Source organism: Chiroxiphia lanceolata, chromosome 11 (assembly GCF_009829145.1).
Source record: "Chiroxiphia lanceolata isolate bChiLan1 chromosome 11, bChiLan1.pri, whole genome shotgun sequence".
NCBI classification, from domain to species: domain Eukaryota; kingdom Metazoa; phylum Chordata; class Aves; order Passeriformes; family Pipridae; genus Chiroxiphia; species Chiroxiphia lanceolata.
In genome coordinates, this window is record NC_045647.1 from 5,458,576 (window position 1) to 5,481,824 (window position 23,249).

General features: G+C 39.8%; 1 protein-coding gene across 1 annotated transcript in view; it reads right to left on the reverse strand.

Annotated features, from left to right (window-relative positions):
• Positions 1-23,249, reverse strand: part of TAFA1 (TAFA chemokine like family member 1) — a 221,614-nt gene that overhangs the window by 7,107 nt on the left and 191,258 nt on the right. The window contains exon 4 of the mRNA XM_032699435.1: positions 568-692. Within this exon, the coding sequence (XP_032555326.1) occupies positions 568-692 (125 nt within the window). The remainder of the gene's footprint in view (positions 1-567; positions 693-23,249) is intronic.

Sequence of the window (23,249 nt, forward strand, 5' to 3'; positions counted from 1 at the left end):
TTCTTTGCAGCCCCATCTCTGTGTTTTCCTGGCATTGTGTGGTGAAAGCTGTTGTCTCCTGTTGGCTTGTGTTACCTGAACCTTCAGCTTCTCAAGAACATGTCACTAATGGGTTCATGGGGCTAGAGCTGCTCTGAAGTTAGACCTGACATGCAGACAGTGAGTTGAGTCCTCTGTCTCAAAGCCCTTGTACAGCTGCTACCACAGATGTGGCCTGGAACAGCCAAGGAATGGATGTAGGATAATATTCTTCCCTTTAGCCACCAGAAAGGGATTCAGTGAGGTGCACTAGGGGTTTTCTTAGAGGTAAAAATGTCTTTTAGAAAGTGGCTTGGCAATTCAGCTGCTCCAACCTTCTGGTTACCAAGCCTGGATTCAGCTGACCAGGCTGATCCAGCTGAATTTTCACCAAATTATGGCCAGAAGCATCGAGTGACGGGGGAGGTGTGCAGTGATCCTTTAAGATTTTTACAGCAGATATGATGATGGAAAAGACATGGGTGAGCAATCATTAGTGATTCCCTTTCCTAATAGGACCTCCTGGGTGTAGACAGAAAGCCAGCTTACTCTGGTGGTCTTGATTTTATTGCCAGTCGCACACATCCATCCGGAATTATCAGGCAACGTCTTACATTCCTCTCCTTCTAGGCAGGGCTCCATCTCACACCACCATTTTCCAATCACTATAGAAGCTGAAAGAGAAAAGACAATGTTTGCAACTGAGTTACAATGAACAAATCTGATTAAATAATGTCTCTGGGGTCTAACACTGCATTTAAAAGGCAGAGTGTCCCTTCAGCTGGAGTTTAGTTGTAAGGATTTCATATTTAATTACTTCTTTGGCATCCTGCATCGCCTAAGACAGTGCAGTGCTTTCCACAGCCTCCTCACACACAAGATCCAGTCTGTTATCATGCTGTGACTGCAGGGGAAGCTGTGATGGCAGCAATACTGCTGCAAACCAAAGGACCATCCACCCTAACAGCCTGTCTCTGTGAGTGCCAATCTGATCCTTATGGACATGTATAAGTACAAGGAAAGTCTAAAGACATTTTCCTCAGAATATTCTCTGGGTCTTCAGGACTTGTGTCTCAGGCTACTCCAGATAAAAGTGTGTCTGCTTTGCTTTCAGTACTTGCAGCTGGCTTTTTTTTTAACCACAAATCTGTCCAGAATTTTTTGAACCCATGGAGACCTTTAGCTTTCCCAGTATTCCATGGCAGGGAGCATCACAACTAGAAATAGAGGGCAAAGTAATACTGAACAGCAGCAGAAGTTGTTTGTTGAAACCTGATTATGAATTTTATAGAAACCATATTATCTCTAGCAGTAACTTTTAATTTCCAAATATTTAATGTTGTAAATAATGTCAGTGTTTGGAACTTGTTGTTTGAATTTAATTGGCACGTATGTTTACAACCTTGAATGTACCTTAATGAAGTTTCTTGCCTGGGAATTGGTATCTGACTATATCCTTAACTGTATCTTAATGACATTTTTTGTCTGGGGATGCTGATAAACTTTAGCTCACCTTGCAACTGTGACTAGTTAGAGTGTGAGTGGCTCTGTCTGTGGTTTGTTTTCTCTGGCAAGAATTAATTTCATGGTTGTACTCAGGAAGCCTGTCAAAGCTTTCTGCACAGTCACTCAATTAGAGATGCTTAACCCATTCATATCACCCCACATGACTGCTTCAAGCTCACAAAATAACTTGGAAGCAGCTGACTACCTTATACCTCACCACTCAGCTCTGGAAAATACCCTGTTGTGCATGCATTGATTTAAGGACATTTCAGTTTATAATTAAATTCTTGAATTTAGAATTTAATAGAATAGTTTAGTTGAAGGGGCCCTACAATGATCCTCTAGTTCTCTGTGTTGTCTTTCCTGGTTCTTCCCACAGATTATACCTGATTTTTATCATGTAATATATCATTTGTCCATATATGCAACACAAAAAAGAAGCTCTTTGCACCTGTGTTTGCAAGGCAGTTTAATGATGCTATTCACACAACTTTTTCAGAAGGGTATCATTAATGCTGCTAACAGTAGAGAAAAGAGATATGTCTCTCTTTGCTAGGCATGAAAAGGCACGAGGGCTGAATCTGTGCTCTAATAATAGATTGTGCAGTGGGCAAACTGAAAAACCATATCCTGCTAAATACTGGCCTTCACAGCAATCATCAGAGCAGAGCATCCTCAGGATGTGTGAGAAGAATCCTGTGCCATGGAATCAAAAGTGATGATCACAATTATTTACTAGCAGCAGTGCTGTAGGATTAAATAACCATGGAGAAGGATCCCACAGTGCTGGGTACTGAAAAGCACAAACCTGAACGCCCCGGCCTAGGGAGTTTACAGTGTAAACCAGAGATATGACATGAATACAGGCTGAGAGGCAGCATGGAAAAGCAAAGCTGTTCATGGCAATTAAAATGATCTAACTGCTTATTGATGCTGCTAAATGCAGCCCAAGTATTCAGATCTCGACCTTGAAAAATAATCAAATGCAAAGTCAGCGCTGAACCTTAATGGCAACTGCTTCATGTAATGGTGTGCAGGTTGTAGTATATACACATACTTATTTATGTATTTATTTATTTGTGAGCACAGTGCAGTGCAATCACAAGGAAGCCCACCCAAGTGTCCTTCAGTGAATACCCTCACCTGGGCTGGAGACCATGCTCTTTTTATAGTGGGGGAAACTAAGGCCCTTTGCAGATGAAAAATATTATTTGTCTCTAATATGTAAGTAGGCAAAATCCTTTGTAAGTCTGAAGGACTACAAAGCTCACTGTGGTCTCATCCTCAGCCCCACACTGGGGCAAGGGCAGTCAGAACCCAATGAAAATGACTTCCTTTGAGTCTTGTGTTAATAGGTTTTCTCCTCTATTAAGAGCCTTGTAATCTTTAGGACCAGTTGTCCTTCTTGGGCACTGTTGATGAGTTCTACTTGATTTCAAAGTTTTACACCTCCAGCTCTGTTCAAAGAGGGAGGCAAAAGCTTTTAAATGAATCACAGTTTGCAGCCTTTGAGATTTGGGCCCACCTGTACGAGGAGGGGTGAACTTTCCCCAGGGAATATGATGCAGCTTCTCAGTGTTTATGTCTCTCTGAGATGTGCTGAAGCAGTTGTGTGAGAGAGAGAATTGCTCAAGTTAAGATGCTTTCCCTCAGGGTGGTTTACACTGAAGAGCTCCCAGATCCTGAGGAACGTGAGCTTCTGACCTGAACTGCTAATTCTGGATGAGAATCCCAGATTCCCATTAGTCACCAGGCAGCACAGGCTGTGAGTGCTCACATCATGCTGAATTAGACACTTGTAATGTTTTGGAGTGGTTTTCATTGTGTTCTTCTCACTGTCTGGGGAATACATGAAGCACAGAGTTTCTTCGTGCATGGCTGAATTGACTGACACAGATACCCTCAGCCATGGGGAAAGAAAAAGGATGTGATGTAGAAAAGCCTTGACTACTCCTGCTTTCCTTGTATTTTGTTTTAGTTGTGTATTTTTTTTTTTTTTTTTTGCTCCCCAGCTCCTGCTTGTTTAAATAAGGGATTGCTTATATTTGAGTTATTTTCAAGAAAATGCCTTTTTTATAGGAATATTAAAATCTAAACATATAACCAGTGGGGCTGGGGAGAAAAGCAACTTCCTTCAGAAAATTCTCAAGATTTCTCTTCCAGCCAATTCACACAGGTTTATTTTTTTTTTTTTAATAAATCTTTGTTTGCAAAGCTTTAGAAAAAAAAATTGATCAAAATATTTAACTTTTGATGTACTTAGTCTGCGTGGATTAACACAAAAATGCATTTGGTTGAAATGGCATTTGCTAATCATGTGCTCCAGAGAAATAAGGTACAGATAAGAAATCTTGGGATCAGACTGAATATAGGGAAAGGGGAATAGAACAGCTTATTTTAATTTCCTAGTGTTTACACAATTCTATTGCATTTTAAAATACGTTTGTTCCCAAACATAATGCCCAAGGCCTTAGGTGAGTGCAGAGAACTGCCAGTTTAGGTTGGATTCAGTGGGTTTCAGCCTTCAAAGTTCATGAGAACCTTTGCAGGTTGCATAAGGGTAGTGACCGTGTTTTGACTTGCTCTTGTGCAGCACCTGGAGCACAGAGGTTCGATGCATGAAAGAGCTGGAGGGGGATGGTTTCCCCCTGAATTTCAGTAATGATGTATTCTATTAAGGGGCAGTAGAAATGCACTGAACAGCTTCAAACATCTACACCTAAAAGGTCAAATAAAAACAGAAACACTAATAATTCCATAATTTTCCTCTCAGATCAAGCCAAATTTGGAAAAAATACACAACCACCTCTTGAAACTCCTGAATTTACCATGTGTCACATTTATCAGTATTCAAGTTCTTGCACTAAACTGAATCTACTCAGTTGTTCAAAGCTCTCTTACAGGTGATTAACAGGACACAGACAGAGAAAATATGTGCACACAGCCCAGAGACTCACAGGCACTCGCTTTTGTCATGTTTGCTACCCCAGTGAGTATAGAAAATGCAAAGGTGTTTTTTTCCCAGATAAAATTCTCCTTTAACTTTTCTGCATTTGTATTTAGGAGATTGCTTTAACAACAAGATAAAGTCCATATGACAATGAGTATAAAGACATTATATTTAACAGTGTAACAATATGACAATTCTCACAGAGTAATAGATAACTTTAATTCATGTTTATGGAATACCCCGAAATGTGAAAACAGAGCAAAGTATCATCATGCATTTTTCAGCAGTTTAGAGAGAACATGCTATGTATTAAAATGTTCCAAGATTGCTTCTGCAGTTGCCATTATGAAGCCACAGCAGCTCTCTTTTTGCCTGTGATAAAGTGTACACATTTTGTTTGTATAGAAATAGAATACAAAGGAATGGAGATATTAGATTGTGCTTCCTCCTGATTATGGGTATCGTGTTACTCCAAGGAATAAGAAGCAGAGTTCGTTTTCAAAACCAGTCTGATACTCATTGCAGGATGGGAAAGTTTCCACTGTAAGTATAGAACATTCCATTTTAATCTAGTTTCCACCAGTGAAGATTGATATAAATAAAATTTAAATAGAGAACACATTTCACAGATGTCAGAAGTGAAAAAGACTTTGTCAGCTTAATGAAAAGATATCAATTTTCTCCACTTTATTGAATAAATTGTGCGTTATTTTCTAAATGGATTAGATTAAAGGAAAGTTCAAACTCCCTGTGAGAGACTCTTGAGCTGATGGAGATTTTGGTGATGGCAATAGCACAGAGGTGGGTAAAGTCTTTCAGGTAGTTTTTTTTTTTTTTTTCAGAATAAATAGATATAAACCAGTATGGGAGAAACTGTAACCCTGTGCTCACCTATTCCTTACAAAACAAAATCTCAGAGAATTGAATGAGACATAGTTTCTTTTACTTTATTGGGATGCCATGGGGAGCGGGATGGAGGTGAGAACACACATTCTGGGAAGATGAGAAAACTGTACTGAAAGAAAGTGTCATATGAAGGGCTGTGTGTTTCATAAACAGACTGAAATAGCGGCTGCTCTGGGAGCTGTAAAGCAGCAACCTGAAAAGTTAAAGAATACAAATCCAAAACAAAAGATTTCAGGTTGAATGTTGCTATCTAGGAAAAATACAGGGTGTTTCCTACAGGGAGTCCAAGGTATTCAACTCTTTGCTTTAATTCAATCTTACTCAATTTTAGAAGTATCAATGTAATGCTGCTGCACTGTAATGCTTTGCTGCCTTTGATAACAGCCCTCTCATAGCTCTGGGAAAATGGACATTTCTCCAGTTTAAAATACAAGCACAGGGCAATCAGTCTGGCAAGTGGTGTCTCATATCCCTAATTGCCTCATATTTAGTCTTGCTGAGTTAATATTTTTTAATTGTAGTAAACATTAAAAAGAGATCAGCATACTAAACTTTTTTCTTTTTTTTTTTTTTAACCCACTGATCTTTGCAATATTCTCCAGGTTTTTGAACAACGTTTTATTAATTTACTGGCAGAGACTTAAAAGAATTGAAGATTTTTTTTTTTTTTCCATTCAGATTTCTTGATTTTTTCATTGCAATCTATTCAGCAGCCAGAGTAGGGTATTTTAAAGAGTGTAATACGTGTCTGAACAACGCTGTGGGATGCACTGAAATATACCCATTAAATATGAAAGGGCAGATTAGATGAAAAGAATCCATGAACGATTTCCTTTTAAGATTTGCATAAACCAGCAAAAAAGGGTGTTAATTCGACAGCATGAGAAGACTCACTAGTGAAAAACCACTTACACTGCCATTTCCTAGCAGTTGACATACTGTTAGGTAAATTAGGAAAAATGACATGAGTATGTTGTGTACTTCCCTCGTAACAACACGACTAATAGAGGTGGTGTTGGCTAATGGCCTGAGAAGCAGAAACTCTCAAAGCTTTTTTAACCCCAGCTCTGCTTCTCACTTTCTCTGTTACTACAGGTAAATCATATCCTTGCTATCCCAATTTTCCAAGTGTGATTTTATTTACTTAAGAGGATGAGTTATTCTTGTATTTCCTTGTACGTTCCCCTCTGTCTTTACTGACCTGCTGAACTTTAACACTGTATTGCAGCAGTTTGGGACTGACCCTTTTTCTGCATTTGTACAACTTGAAGAATGGGGTCTTGGACTGAGCTTGGCTTTCCTAGGTACTACGAAAATAAATGATAACATTAAAATTATGTGAAGTCTGTGTGCTGCCAGGTTTTTAAGAACATGCCTGACTTTGAGCTGAATAGAGATGGTCTGTTAAAAAGCAGATTTCACACAAAATAGCTCAAACCTTGCCAAGGAATTTCTAGTCCTTAATCCTGTTCAGCCTGGGAGTGTCAGATGCTGCAGCTTTGTCATTTTTCCATGTCCCTTTCTTTGCACCTTTGGAAACAAATGCTGCTTAGACATATGGCTGAGGGGCATCCACAGCTGAAGTAGGACCACAATTTCTCGTGGGTGGCACCTTCATGGTGAGTCAACGTGTATCTGCACTTCCATGAGTCCATTAACAGTGACAGTACTCAGGTCCTCTGAGTGCTTATAAAGTGTGCCCAGCTGTTCAGAGGTAAAAAACCCCCTTGTTTTGTTAGCCAGGTACACAGATAAAACATCCATATTTTAAGAACTGTAGAATTTGCATAGTCATCTTCTGGGTCAGATAGATCTCAGCAGCAATGTGTAGGACAGGGAACGGCAATCAAAATTTTTCTTGGACCCTCATAGCTCAACTTGTGAGATCTTTTCAAAGTCTCAGATTTTAAGGTAATAAAAAAATGAAGCCAGCAGAAGCTGTCAGGCTTGGAGGTCACTGGGTTGTGGCAATCCTCCCAAAGGTGTCAGCAGGTCCCAGATCAGTCGTGCTGGCAGCTGACTCTCAACCTTATCCCTGTTTGATAAATCTGTACTCAGGAGGTGTTGTAGGCTTTTTTAAGCTTTAATTATTCCACATTCCACTGAGCTCAGACAGGACCAATGCTTGACATTTTTTCCTGTGAAAGTCATGGATCATAGTTGATATTCTAACTGAACCTCCACTGTGTTATCTATCGGGAAACTTGATTTCTGCAATGAAAGGCAGAGCAAGTCTCGACAAAACAGATTTTTGCAGATATCCGTGGCAGAGAGAAAGGACATGAAATGATAAAATAAATCATGTATGATAAACTTGTCTCCCCAAAAGTGCACAGTGTATTCTATGACCTTCCAGAGTTCTAGGACAGAGTCTTTTATTTTTTCTTGGAACTTCCTGAATTCATGCACAGCAACACACATCTAAGGCAGGCGTCAAGCCACCCATCTTTATTTGTAGTTTTATGTGTGTGAGTTTATTGGTGTTTGACATGACATAACCTCTCTGCAAAGACAGTGGGTCATTTGAGAGCAACCTGCTGGCGTTAATGAGTGCTAATGAGACTAATGAGAACATGAAATGCCACATTCAGGGAACTGAAATGAATACAGGTGACTGAGGATCCCCTCCCAGCCCCTACGGGCAAAATTGATCTTTTGTAGGTTAGGGAGACCCATTGCTGCTATTTATTACTGAAATTTGGAACAGAATCCACCCCCTTGCTGCAGAACAAAGCTGAGTGCATGCTGATAAAATATTTGTGCAATGAAGCAGTGTTATTTACACTCTATTTGAATGGCTTCAGATAACCTAGTGAAAACTTAATCTTATTGTTATATATTTAATGAAATGCCAATGAACTGCAGCATAATTATACATTTTGGAAAGACAATAGGAAGCTAGTTATAAATATTCACAGACATGTTTCAGACCAGAGTTGAGAACTGGTGTCCATCAAAGAAGAAGCACATCTCCATGCAATGTAAATTTTTCATTAGTAATAATTCATTAATAAAGTAAATGAATGAATTGAAATGCAGATGGAGGAGAACCAGGCTGTGAGATGAGGATGAGGGAGGTACACAGAGGTTACTGAGTGGCCTTGCAATGCTATTCCTCCAGTGGCTGGAGGGACCCTGAGTCATATATATTTATATCAATATATGTATGTATGTGCACATATATATATATCTGTGTGTGTTTGTGTATGAATGATGAGTGGCTGTGATGCTGATGCTGCTGTGGAGATGTTTGCTCACACAACCAGCATTGCTGGGAATTGGCTGTGGTGAACCAAAGAGGCAGTTGCTGTAACTTTGTCCCTCATGATGGTGGCTTCCAGCACCCAAGAGGAACAATGATTGCCTGGTTTTGCATGAGGAACCAGCGATCTCTGTTTAGTGTGTGATCCAACAGTTACTGGAGAAACAGGAAAGAAAACCCTGCTTAGATTTTGCAGGCTTCAGACCAAATCTGGTGCCTGTAAAAGTTGCCATTTGCTCAAACGTGAATTCCCTGTGCTGTGGGTGTTGGGTTTAGGGATGTGGAAGGGAAAAGCTGCGAGTTGGGCTCTGAAGGGTGAAAGTCTATTATGGAATTTTGACTGAATGAGGTGCCAGAATCACAGCTTAGCAGCAAAGCACTCTATGAAAGAATACTGGAAATGAATAAATTATATAACTGTAATGCATTTATAAGGCATAACAAAGCATGCATAATATATTGGAGAGTTATCAGTTATGAAATTAAATTCTGGTGTACAGCTTAGGTATAAATTGTGTAGTCTTTCTCTCTTGTTTCCTGTCAACAGAGAAGATTCCTGTAATAAATAAATGTGGAAAATTCTTTATTGAACCTACAGACCTTAATAGCACATAATGTGATTATGTGTCATTAGTCAGTGAAAAATACCTTTTTTTTTTTTTTTGCTTGTGTATGTTTTTCCAGTGAAAAACGTTGTTTGGTGTTCTTTTTGAAATGCAAGCTATTATATTGTCCTTGTTTTCCTCTGTGAAAAATACTAAGTTCTTTGTGCTTTAAAGACCTAAGGCTGAAAGTCTAGGCTTAGAAAATGTTGAAATATGTGGCTGTGTTGAAGGTGTCTCTGTAGCACTGAGGGCTGTCAGATGGGTGCCTGCTGCTGAAGAAAGCATGGGAGGATAGGAGAAGGGGCAAAAGAACTGAGCAGTAAAAGGGTGGAAGAAGGCAGGTTTAGATTAGATACGAGGAAGAAATCCTTCCTGTGAAGGTGGTGAAGCCCTGGCACAGGTTGCCCAGGGAAACTGTGGCTGCCCCATCCTTGGAAGTTTTCAGGGCCAGGTTGGAGGGGGCTTGGAGCAACCTGGGCTAGTGGGAGGTGTCCCTGCCTGTGGGGGTGGAACTGAATCTTTAAGGTCCCTTCCAACCTAAACCATTCTATGATTCTACAATTCTATATTTCTCCTAAAATCTGGATATCAAAGAATTTTTGGAAAAAGAGACTGCTGAGAGGTGTGAAGTACATGAAGCCATCTGCTATTCTTCCATTAAAAAGGATGGAAAGGGGATGATAATCAGAGCTGGAAAATTCCTGAAGCAAAATACCCCTTAATTTTGAGCTGTTGTAAGCACCTAATGTCCTAAAAGGCTCCCATCAGTGCAAACCCCTGCTGGTGTGGTCAAACTTATGTCTAAAACACCCACCAACACAAGTCTTTGTCCTGTCTAGTAGCAGTAAGGCTGCCTAACTCCTCCACAGCTGGTGATTAAAACACTTATCAGTTTTAGTTGAAGTTCACCTGACATCTCATAATATATTCTTGGTAGGTTCTCTTGCCTCCCAAATGTTGTGTCCTTCAGCCTAAAAAATATGTGAAAATCTATTATTTGATGGACACATATGCAGCAGAGCAAGAGCCTTCAACAGCTGCCTTTTGCATGCAGCTGGTTGATTTTCAGAGTGAAGTGATGTAGATCAAAGCCCTGATGAACACAACCCATGGATGACCCAAAATGCTCCAGGAAAGAATGGGAGCAGCCCTTTGCTGTTGTCTGTACCCACCAACTGTTTTCAGTCCACTAGAACTACAGAAACATGTTTATTCAAAACCCCACCAACCCAGACTCTCACTGCACAGGGTCAGGTGCCCTGTGCTCTCATTGTGGGGATGATTCCACGTGAAATGAAAACTAGGAGAGGTTTTGCTGTCCTAATGATGGTACTATGAACTTGCACGGGGTACGTGCTACTTTATGCACAGTGGTGCTGAAAGACAGCACCTGCAAATTTCTTGAGGAGGTAGTTAACTTGCAATTCTCTCTCCTGGAAAAGACAATATGGTCCCAATTCTCTTCCATGAACTGAGGATTGCTGTGGTATTAATAACACACCTATAGAGCGCTCCGCAGTCCAGAAGAGCACAGTTTAAAATCTGTATGGAGGAAGTTGTTTTCAAAGGTTAAGTTAAATGAGCCAACTGCCACTACACAATGTAATTACTAATTTATTAAAAGTGTTGTATCCATTCAACTTTCTTTGTTCTGTGGTGTAAGACAAGTCTAATTTTGTTTTAAAGATTAAAGGAACATTTGTTTTTTTTGTAAACAAATCCCTAGCTGCTATTACAAATTACATAATGCATAATCTTGACATGATAGATTGGGAGATATTTCAGTGCAACAATGCCAGTGCAATCGGAACAGGAACTGCGAGACTGAATAAAAATTGATGAATTGAGCACACGATATTTTGTATCTCATATCACAGCTAAATTACTGCTTCAATACGCATGGAATAAGGGAAGTAACTCAATTATAAAAGCTTATCAGCAAGACTTACAAACAGAGAAATTCGTGAGTGGATATTAAACTGACCTTAACTGACAAGCTTTCCTTTGAAATTATGTTTTCCTTCAGTGCTCATAATGCTTATTTACTCTGAAACCTTTTACAGAGCTGAGAAGTCTGTTAATGGGCACTTGAAATTTCATGGTCGTGTTGGTATTGGCACAGCTCATGTCTTTTGCCTCTGTTCAATTTAACCCTGAGTTGCATTCTTTTAAAAGATAAAAATTCACTACAGTGGTATTTTTCCTCTTTTTTGCCATCCCTGGATTTCACTTCCAGGTAAGCCTTCGCTACTAATAATTTATACAATAAGCTTACCCTGTTGTCCTTAGAGTGAATAATCCTGAGGTCAGACAGGGTTCATTATTTCCATTGTAATGCACAAGATGGGCTCTTGACAAAACAAGCAGATGGAAGGAGCTGTGAGTTGCAGACTTCAGATACTTCAAGAATTCCGTGCCCGCTCCGGTCAGGTGATTCTTAGCTCTGAAGCCATAAGCTCTATTCTCATCACTACAAATTGGAGCTTAAAATTTTGTTTTTCACAAATATCTGTCCTTGTTCTGCTTGATCTCATTAACGCTCGTAGGAAATGAATGGAAGTGGAGGCTGAGCATGCCCAGCGCAAGTTCTTTTACAAATCTGAGCACGAATTAGTGTAAAATGCTTTGCAGAATATGTTCAGCTCTGCCAGTTGCAAAATGCATGCAAGCAGAAGCCCTTCAAAGACAAATAGCTAAACAAAGAGATTGAGAATTGCTATAGTTACCAGAAAAGCAAAAAGAAAGTTCTAAATTTTTTTAACTTTATAATTCTATAGTTTTGCAATGCTCCCTCCTTTCATTGTTTTAAAGCATTTTAAAACAGCACAAGCTGGGTTTTCTTTGTAAATATTCACCTCCAAAAATACTTGATCAAATAGGAAAGATGTTTGGCTATTTAAATCCCTAATTCTGTTATTTATGATGTTCAATGTCCTTGACAGCCAGACATGACCATGTGCATGGAGAATGGGACTCCAAAGATGTGAATGTTCACAGAGTGACTCTTCACCTTACCCATCAACACTGAAGAACTGAGAACTCTGAAATGAAGCTTTCTTCCATCTGGAAAAGAACTTCCAGAAAAGGTTTATCCAAGGAAGTTTTTGCTATCCAGCTGCTGCCATGTTTAATTTAATTTTTTTTCCTTTCCATTTCCTCTCATATAAGAAATCCCCTTGCACTGTTCAGGTTTATCTGCCATGGAGTTGCAGGATTGATATTCTTTCCAGCACCACTTACAGTATCTGACTTCTCATTCAATCAATCGATCTGTGTGAGTAATTTCTCCTTTCACTTGCTCCAGGCTTCTCCTCAGTACCAATCCTTCCCTTTCTGCTCATTAATTCAGTCTCCACACCTGTGATCCCAAAGTGGGGGCTGCAAACTGATGGCTTCCCCCATAAAACACTGAGCACAGGAAATGGAATGGCCACATACTCAGTTGTGTGTCACATTTAGTACAAACTCTAAGATACAAAGGTTGTTATCTCACTTTGACCTTTAGGTGCTGGTTTTTATGGTTTTTTTGCTGCTACTAAGACAAAATGCTCTCACCACAGGCAGCAGAAGTGGCCTTCTTACAGAAGGCAACATTCAGAGTTCTTTAATTTAAGTTTCAATGAAGATAGAATATGATAATTTATTATGAGACCCTTTTGCATGGGCTTCCTCAAATATTTATAAACTCATTTAAATAATTAATATAGGAGTTTTAATAAACTGTTTATATTCACAAAAGGAATGTAATTTGCAGAAGGGACAGTTCAAGTGCTAGGAAACATGGATAGACCACATGAATTAAAAATAATGGCTTGCATCAAAAGTTTATGTGACCTTTTTATAAGTTGTCTAACCTGCTTTCTTGGGGTGAAAAAATGCTTCTACTGAGCTGGTTAAGCTGTGCACTGCACAGGCTATTTTAGGGAGGAAAAAAGAACAACATTCTATTAACTTGGAGATTGCCAAGGTCAAGGTCTATCCAAAGAAACAAAATATATTAATTGAGAATATCAACATAAGTCCTTTTTTCGCCCACTTATTTTTTTCCCCTTTTTCGAGCAATTTTTGCTGCATACTATTCTCAGGAAAGAGAAACAAGTTTTTCATTCACTGAGGCAAGTTTTCATTTATCACTACAGCAGGTCATTATTTAATCAAGCATTAGCTATCTAAACCAGGCTGTGACCATCCTAATATGGTTAATAACAATAAAATCCTATTAACAAAAGCAATTACTTCACAGGAATGCAGCCAGAGAGAGCTTTCCCAGCCTCCCTGGGCAGCTGTGATTTCCTTTTTCCACCTCTGGAGCTAAGTTGAGCACACAGCTCTTATAGGATATCAGATTGCAGCCACTGAGGGTTGAAGGGGAGTAGTTCTCTCCAGCTCAGTTTTCTCCCACATACCCCTTTCCATTAAAATGTGAGGTATTCAGGTCCTGCTGAGGTGAAGAGCCCCCTGAGCTGAGCAGGTACCCAGGGCTGTAAGGCTCCAGGCAAAATCTTCCCTGCCAGTGCAGGGCTGGCTCTCTGTCATCCTGAGAAACCAGCCTGGGCCTGATGCCTGAATTCTGCCCTATGACCTTATAGCACCAAAACAAAGAGGTTGTTTCCTGCCATCCTTTAGTTGATAAGTAATTGCTATTCCTGACCCATGAGGTGTCTCTCAATATGTCACTGGGAAAGGCTGCCTTTAGTCTCTGTGTCCTTTACCCCCTTCAAGGTTGACTTTAAACTTCCCACAAACCACCTAAGTGCAAACAGGTGGACACAGGTGTGTCCCAAACAAGAGCTATTGCAGGTCCAAGAGCTCCCCCTGTACTGGATTCTCCATTATTCCAGGTGCCATCCCTTTGAGATACCAACTACTTTCAGTGCTCCAGGCAGCGTCAGCTCAAAGTCATGTCATGAAGGCAAACTTTTCCCACAGAAATAGTAGGTGGAAAGGAAACAGACTTTTTTTCCCCTCTCACCTCATCTATATAAGCACAAAAAAAAAAAAAAAAAAAAAAAAAAAAAGAGCTCTGCTGCATTTAGAAAGGCAATCACAGCTATTTCAAATACCAAACAAACTCAAGCTTATCTTGTAACTTCTTCTGCTATCTTAAAGCTCAGGGGTGCCATGTTCTGCAAACACCTCCTCTTTGCAAAAACCGCCAGCCAGCTCCTGCTCCAGCCCTGGAGAGAGCGTTAGCAACTAAACCATGGCAGATAGCAGGGAAGGAGAGGAAAGTATGCAAATTTCACTGGGCACACTGTAATTACTAATTCATAGCAGAACAGATCACAGTATTTCACGCTTATCCCATGTAATTCAGTCGCAGCAGTATTCATTTTGCTATTAATTTTAATAGAATAATTACCTTTATAAGGAAGAAAGAAACTACTGTTAGAGGGTCAGATCCTCAGGTGGGGGAGATATGGTGATTTATGCCAGTTTGATGAATTTTGTAATCTTCCTTCTCCCTTGCTTTGAGAGGAATTCAGTAATTGACTGGTTGCCAGGCTTACAGAGATAATCTATGCTAAATGAAGCTAAATAAGAAGAAATGGCAAAGCAAAGAAATGCAAACCCTTAATGGTGAAATTTACATATCTGCATTTGAATGTTTATGTGTGTGCCTGCCTGGCAGACACACATCCACACACACACACACAGACACAGAGACACACACATGTGTCTAAACAGCCAGTTTCCAGTTCATTCCCAACGCTGTCTGACAGGAGAAACAGTTCCCATAGTGACACACTTTGCTGAATTTATAATGTTACGTGTCCAGGTTCAGCTCTGCAAAATGACAAAGAGTTTGGGGTTCCAATAACATCCTTTTTGATTATTAGAACAGGGAAGAGTTTAGAGTATGAGCTGTATAAATGACCTACAAAATAAGAAACAGACAGCTATATTATTATCTCAAGAACCCAGAGAGATATGCAAACCACTTAAAAATTTTGCTCTTGGTCACAAGAAATTTTTGATAGATACTTCATAACCCACAGTTGTCATAGTTCATGTATTTTTGAGAATAAGTTTAGACCTTAAACCTCTGCCACTTGCTGCCCTCAAAGCCATTCTGTCTTTTCTCCTGTTTTCCCTGACATTTTTGTTTTGTTGTCCTTTTTCTCCATTTTTCTGGCAGATCTGCCTTTTGCCTGGAATGGTGTGTCAGAAAGGAAGCAGAAGAGGGTAGAACTGATCACCAAGAGCTTCTGGGCAGCTTCTGCATCTGCCTGGTCTTTAACCAGCTTCAGCTGCTGTAATTTAGATACTTCAAGGTGCTGCATTATATTGTAATGGGTTGCTTTGAGAATTACTACTGAGATTAATTGAATTTATGGCCTCATTCTGGAGTATGTGCCCTCTTGTTGTGATTAAGATAATCCATTGCTTGAAACAGAAGTTACAATACATGTCAATTTTTGCAGTCAGCAGTGCTGTCATTGAAGTTTTTTATCTCTAAAAAAATAAAAATGAATTTCAAGATAATTGTTTCCTTTCTCTTTGCTGGGGTTTTATATTCAACTATTTTATTTCAGGGCTCTGTTTAAATTGAAACTACTGCAGCATTATATGCAAAGAGAAATCAATCTCAGAGGGGGAGAAAAGAAGAACCAAATATAGATTAAAAAGCTGCCTCTCCAAAGATTTTGAAATATGAGAAGCCTGGCTCTGCATGTAAGATTAATGACAGCTACGTGTGTGATGAATAGTTCAACTCGAATCAGGGGAAAGTTTTACCCTAAGTATCTGCTGTTCCAAGTGTTGCAACCCTGGTCTCACCCAGCCCTGCAGCAGGTACACGCGGCGTCCTGATTGTCCCAGTCTGCACAAAGAAGTGAGCAACAAAGAGAAATAATACCTGTGCTTATAATCAACCCACATCACTTCATGACAAAAAGGTAATTTCTCTCCCTGGGTATCTTTCTTTTCATTATTTTTATGCGTGGTAATGTATCAGCTTTGCTGTATTCTTATTAAGGAACGCAGACACGGCTCCGGTGGCGGGGGCTCCTCTCACATCGCGGCTCATGAATGGAGCTATTCTCGTGCTTTAAAGTGGAAGTATTTTTTTTTGAAGAATGGACAAAATGAATATTCAACCACCGTGCATTCAGAGGCTGAATTCGTGGCCAGGGAGCATTCAAGACTTCAGTTCTGTGTTGGGAGCTCATGGGGAGACCTTCCAGCTCTGCCTCGCAGGGAGCACCAGCCCTGGCCAGGGAAATGCAGAATGGTTTCTGCAAGGAAGTGTCTTTGATGGTTGACGTGCTTCAAGATTTTGTATTTTAATAGAAATGAGTTATTCGAACACTGTCAGCATTTTTTCATTAAAAAGTAGGTAGAAACAGTCAAATTAGGACAGCTTTTGACATCCAAAGGCATTTCTAGTATGCCTGGGGGGCTCATGCTGCATCATCACACCATAGTAGTTTCCTGTGTCATTTCAACACTTCCACTGCAAGGATTTCAAAGCAATTCCAAGCCCTACCTTGACATTGTAAAACCCTGCCAAGGCAGAAGGGGAAGTACATTCTTGTCCTTGGATCACTAAGGATTGTACAAATTGCTCTGAAGGATGTGGCCAAAAATGGTAAAAATATCCCTGATACTTCAGTGGAAATGATGTGTTGTATTTGTGTTCTCTTTTTCAGAGAGAGAGAGAAGCAGAGGCAATCCTTTCCATTTTCTGTGGGCAGTGGAGTAAAAAGGCACTCATGAATTCTTTAGGAATATCTAGAACATTTTATATAGCTGTAAAAGTAAGCTTTCTTAATACTAAAAAAATCTGACTCCTGAGAGAGTTCTTAATTTACACATGTACATTTATTATTACTTTTTGGAAGGAAATTCTTCCAAAGCTAACGAGTTATATAAACTTATTCTTTCAAGTCACTGTTTTTGGTCTTACTTTCAAATGGAATGAATATGAGAAAATGAATTGTATAGTTGTTAGTACTTTTTGTTTTAAATTGCAATTTTTAATTTAGAAAACCACTAAGAGCAAGTCATTTATGTGCCCAAACATGGAATTTAGATGGCTTGCTGGAAGCCCTCAGCCTTCAAAAGTGAGATCCAAAATATCAGTTTGCACCCAGGAGAGAGAGGGAGGAGCAGACTATGTCTGCAACAGACCTGAGGAAATTATAAAGGATGAGAGAAAAAACAATATATATATATATATATATATATATAAAAGTCTGGTTTTTTTTTTTTTTCAGGGCACTGGAAGAGATGGGCAACAGGGACACACTTTTGCAGCATCATGTCCCCATGCAGAGATGCTGGGATATATCACAGTGAAACTAAATCCCATCAGCATTTTAGTAAGAGCTTGCTAAAATACAGTGAGGCAAAAGGGAGCCAGATCAGCTCCACAAAGACAATATAACCATGTATTTAATATCCCTGAGGGATTGTCTGGGACCAGTCTCTCAGCACAGCTCACTGCATTACATTTTTGCTCTGCAGGAGTAGAGTAACAAATGGGACTATCAGAAAGGGCCATCAAAGCATCCTCTGTAATTTTGAAGAAAACTAGAATTGTAAGAAGCCAACCACACTGTATGCAAAAGAGGGTCTAAATGTACTGGAATAAGATTGAAGACCTGACATTTAAATTGCAAGGCTGACATTTTTATGCATTTTTACATGCATGCTCTTAAGGCTCTGTGGGTTGATGGAGGATAGGAATGAGGAGGTGATGCCATCACCTCCTGATGATGGCTTGCAAAGGCAAAAAGAGAAATTGTTATTTATGGCAATGCTGAGCATATCTTTATAAAATGCACTTGCTTGTCATTCAGGACAAAGATCTGGAAATCTCCTTGTTTTGCTGAAACTGTTGGAAACTGTGTCCGTATACATGGCAAGGGTTTCACACTCATATTTCCAGAGATGCAATATAAAGACCTTTCCACTTTCATCATGTTATACACTTTTCCTGCAGCCATAATTTGTTATTTCTGCTGGCCATGAAACTAATGGCAAAGCTTCTTCCAGAAGCTGAAACTTCCCTTCAGCTCCCCTTCAGAGGAAGCCAGACACGTTACACCTGCCAGTACCAATGTTTTTAGAAACTCCACTGAAACTTTGGAATGAATGACAAGACAGAATTGAAAACAATTTATGCATAGAGTCATCACACTCAGTTTGAACAGTTATGCAAGGAATATATTATCTTTACCTGAAACTCCCAGAACTATCTTATAAAGCCTCTGAAGCACTGGGGGGTTTTGGCAGGTTACTTTATTATGTTTCTTTTGGGTTTTGGGGGTTTGTTGTTGTTGTTTGTGGAGGCTTTGGGTGGTAACTAGAGTTATTGTCTGGTATAATGTCTCGCACTACACCCAGCATATCCCAGATACCAACATGCACAAAATAAGTCTGCTTTCCAAAATGTCTCATCTGAATATTTCTCAGGGAAGAGAGTTGTGTGCAGTGGATAACTTTCTAGGGATAAAAATGGTGTAAATACACTTCTGGATTGAGGGATCACAAAAAAAACCTCACAGCTCCAATCCTGATCCTTCCACAAACATAGCAGAGTATAGACAGAGCAGCACCAATTGCAGTCCCCAGCCTAACAACCATGGTATGAATCGTATATAACCACAGACAAACTTTTGCCAAGGTTCTAAGCTATAAAACATCAAGTATTCTAAGAAAAACAAAAAGCCACTGCCCTGATGCAACCAGAAGATGATGACTGCAAATAAGCTTTACAATGTGCATGACAAATAAGGGTAGAATTGAACATTAAATCCACCAGCATTTCATAACCCAGGACTTCTTCCTAACCAGAAATGCAATCTGTTATCTCACTAAATTTTATCCTGTCTCTTTCCATTTTCTTCCTTTCAGTGGTGACTAGATCTGATTGACAATTAGTTTGCTCCATTTAATCCTAATTCATGTGTGTCTCTCAGACTTCCTACCTTGTCTGCCTGTCCTGCTGTGTATACCAATAACACAATAATCTATACTTTGCAAAGTTTTCATGATGACAGCAAGTCAGAGAATGAGCTTTAACTGTGCCAAACTACTCTCATAATCAAGTTTAACACAAATGTCCTATTATGCACCTCTCTTCTTCAGCAGGGCAGAATTGTCCCTGTAGAGTTTTTCATGGCAGTGAGTGGCAATCTTTCCAGCCTACCATGTGTGTTAGCTTTCATTTGTACCAGCAGATCATGGAAGAAGAAACACAGATAATGTGTTAGTCTAGAAGCAATACACAAGGGGTATCACAGACAGATTAATCTGGCGCCTCCAAGACAGCATAATTCATTTGGATGAAAAGGGGATTCTCCTCAGTGAGACAGAGAAAAATCTCTTTTTATCTTTTTCTTGGCAGAAGTGTGAAACACATGGAGAAGCTTTTTGTGGGAAATGGGGAGTGCTATTATAAGTGCTGACACCATTCTGGCCAGAGATACTCAATTAGCCCCATGTCCAATTTCCTTTTTGGCCATAGGCTTCCATGGGCACTTGGGCTTTGTGGTTCTGTTCCCTAAATACACAAAAGGCACCACACCACGTCTTCTGTCTCCTCCTAATACAAGGACCAGTGATGTGGTGGGCAACACTGGAAAAGCCAAGACAGGAGAATTTCAGCCTCATTGGGGAGCTGGGACTGTGAGCCAGCTAATCTGTAACACAGATGAACAAGTCTTCCCTCTGTGAAGGTTAAGTCCAGGCCATTGATGGTCACAGGACGTCACTGTAGGTGGTACAGCTTCAGCACTGCCAAATCTGCCCTCAAGCCTCCCCTTGGAAAATATATTATTGTAAGCACAGTTAATTTCTTGTAACTGTCAAGAGGCTTTATTTTTTCTTCTCCCTGGTGATGAATTCCCTTTTAACCAAATAATGTGACAAGGAATAATTGTCAAAGAGGTAAATTCATACTCAGCTCTTTTGATGATTTGGCAGTTTTTGAATTTGCATAGGCAGCAAGCAATGTTTTTTAAATATATACAGGACTTGCATAAAAACAAATGTGTTCACAGTAAAATACCTGTTACCCACATTTCATAATGGAGAGAGTTGTGGACAGATATAGGTCAAGATTTCAGTGCAAGGATCACTAACTCTGACACTGTTTTGAGGAGGGCAACTTGCCACTCCCTGAAGATAGTTGGTTTTCAGAGCAAGTATAAGTCAACTCTCTTGGAAAATGACACTTCTATGAAGGTCTGTTCATTTGGTACATCATTATGCTTCTCTTCATAAAAATCTCAAGTACACTCTTCTCAACTCTAACTGCTATTTCTGCTGTAAAGATGAGCAAACTCATTTCTCATCAAGAACCTGAATCAACACTCCTGGAAAACTCCCATTAACTTGAATGTGAATTGCCTCATGCCAATATAAAGTTATAAATATGGAGTAGCACCACTGGCACAGAACTGACACTATTGTAAAATATGAGATATGATTACCTTGACCTGTTTTATTCCATGTGCTGCTTCAGTAATACAGGTTCCAAGGCCCACCAAAATTTGCAATAATTCCCTAATTTGCTTCAGATGTCTACCCACCATTCAATGGATTTTTAATGTCCCTGTACTCCCACAGAGCAGTGACAAAGGGCACACAACTTTGGCAGGGGGCCACCTGAAACATGGGGTTTCCTCTGCAGCATTTTATTAGCAAAAGACTAGGTAATGGAAAGAGTGTTCCAAAAGGAATAAAAATAATAATAGCACTGAAATATTGATTTATAAGGGACTGGGTTTAGATTACAGCAGGATAAGCAATGCTGAAATTCAGCAGCAAGTTAAAAAAGGTATCTGAAATATTACTATAGAGGGAAATGTGAGACAGAAGGAGTAGCAAACTGAACAGCAGGCTGGAGTACAGAACAAAGTGTGTCATCAGCACAGGGAATCCAGGAAGAGAGTACAACACATCAGCTTGACACTAGACCTTGGTGAAGGCGATTGATTACATTGGTGTTTTGCAGGCAGGGAAAATAAAGAGAGATGAGCAACTTGCCCAAACAAGCTGGGAAAAGAACCAAGAAGAAAAGTCAAGACCAAGGCTGTGGTCTTCATTTCCTTGGAAAAGGAAACAGTACCAAAAGTTACTGGCCTGAGAATATCCCCCTGAAGACACTCAGTGTGTGAGTTGGGAATACAGGCTGGAGAAACCCCGGAGGGAAACGGTGCTGCCGCAGCACCAGTGTAAGTGTGAAGACCAAAAGCGAAACCAAAACAGTTTGTGTCACTAAATCATGTTTCTTTCTTGGAGGGATGAAGATTAATCAAGACAGAACTAAAAGTGAGTCTTTGATAAAATGCTTAAGTGGCCACACTTGAACTACAAATTATTTGCATCAACTAGAGGATGAAACATTAGTTTTCCATTATGCTTCAGGAAATAGCAGCTTGCTAAATAACTCTTTTAACTTTCCTCTGGCACCTATTGATTATATCCAATAGAAATTAAGAGTAGAAGGCAATTAAGTTCAAAATTTAATGGTGCTCTGCTCCTGTTAATTTACTGCCTGACCTGATCAATACATTACACTGGATAACAATCTATTCCAGCAAGGTTTGGTTTCTCCAGCATCCCTTCCACTAAAATTACAATAATGACAAACAACTAAATTTTAAGCAAATAATACTTTAAAAATAATAAAGTGACATAAAATATAATTAAAAATTGGAGTATTCCCTGTAGTAGTGAAAACAACAGCTTAAAACTAAATTGACTTTTGCAACACAGAGCATGGACTTTGTCAAAATATTAGATAAGCTACAACCTCAGCCTCACAGAACTCCCTGGAAATCGAAATCACATGCAAGTTTTAAACATCTCACATACACAGCAATACAAAACACCTGCCCTTAATCTAGAAAGCAAATTGAAGTGGGAAACTAGAGATCAGTGGCAGTGAAAGAAACAATATTGTGCTGTTTTTGTTCTTTTTTCTACATAACAGTTAAGGTCTCTAGGTGAATACATGCAGCATGGGCTTTATGTATAGCAAGCTCTGTCAAAACCTGGAAGTACCAAGTTGATTTGTATTAGGTTGCAGGTGTTTTTTGGTCCTTCCTCGAAAACCTTGTAAGCACTTTTTAATAACTAAGCCTCTTTCCTAAAGAAAACAAGGACATGGTGGCATTTGCCGCCTCCTTTTATTCTCAGAAGTAGCACATGCTGGGTCCCACAGTGCCACACAACATTGGGTGGTCTTGGAGGCCACAGGGATGCTCCTGCAATCCTGTCCTGCACACATAATCCTTGGAGAGGATAATCCAGATGCAAATTGTCACCAGCAGCCCAGCATGTGTCAAGCAACAGAGCATTTCTCCAGAGAGTGGAGTCATCGAGTGACTGACTCTATCCCCTGTGTGTCTGAGTGCACACGACACATGCCTATGTAGCTGGCTGAATTTCATCACTTTTTTGCCAAAATTCAACATGTCAGCATAAAGTCAAAACAAAATATGATGAGGTTTTCTGAAAATATCCTCCTCGCTGATCAGCTCTCTCCCTACTGGCATTCACTGTGTAGCCAGCACACCATTAATCACTATGAAACATTTTCATTTATTTTGACACCAAAGAGAAATTGGAAGGAAGAGTATTTTTGGATGGGAATGAAAAGCAGGCTGTAGGAATATCTCCTTTTACCGTAGGGTTTCCCCAGACTGACAGTCTAACAGGACCTTGTGGGTCTGCCCCCCATGTTCTGTGTTTTTATCTCATCCTTCTCAGGTACAGTAACACTGATCTGAACAGTGCATGCCTTATATCTATTTATTTACTGCACATTCTTTCAGGTTTCTAAAACAGAAAAAAAAATTCCAAATTTTTGAGGTTATTTACTGCATCCATCCCGTATTACCTACACAACAAGTCTGCTCAGACTCTGCAGTGTGACTTCTCTTAATTCCTGTCTTGCCCACAGCCCAGTTTTTCTTCTTTTCACTACACAATGCCTATGTCCCTGCCCTTGCTGGATGCCTGCCTTGTTTTGCAGCATAAACTAGTA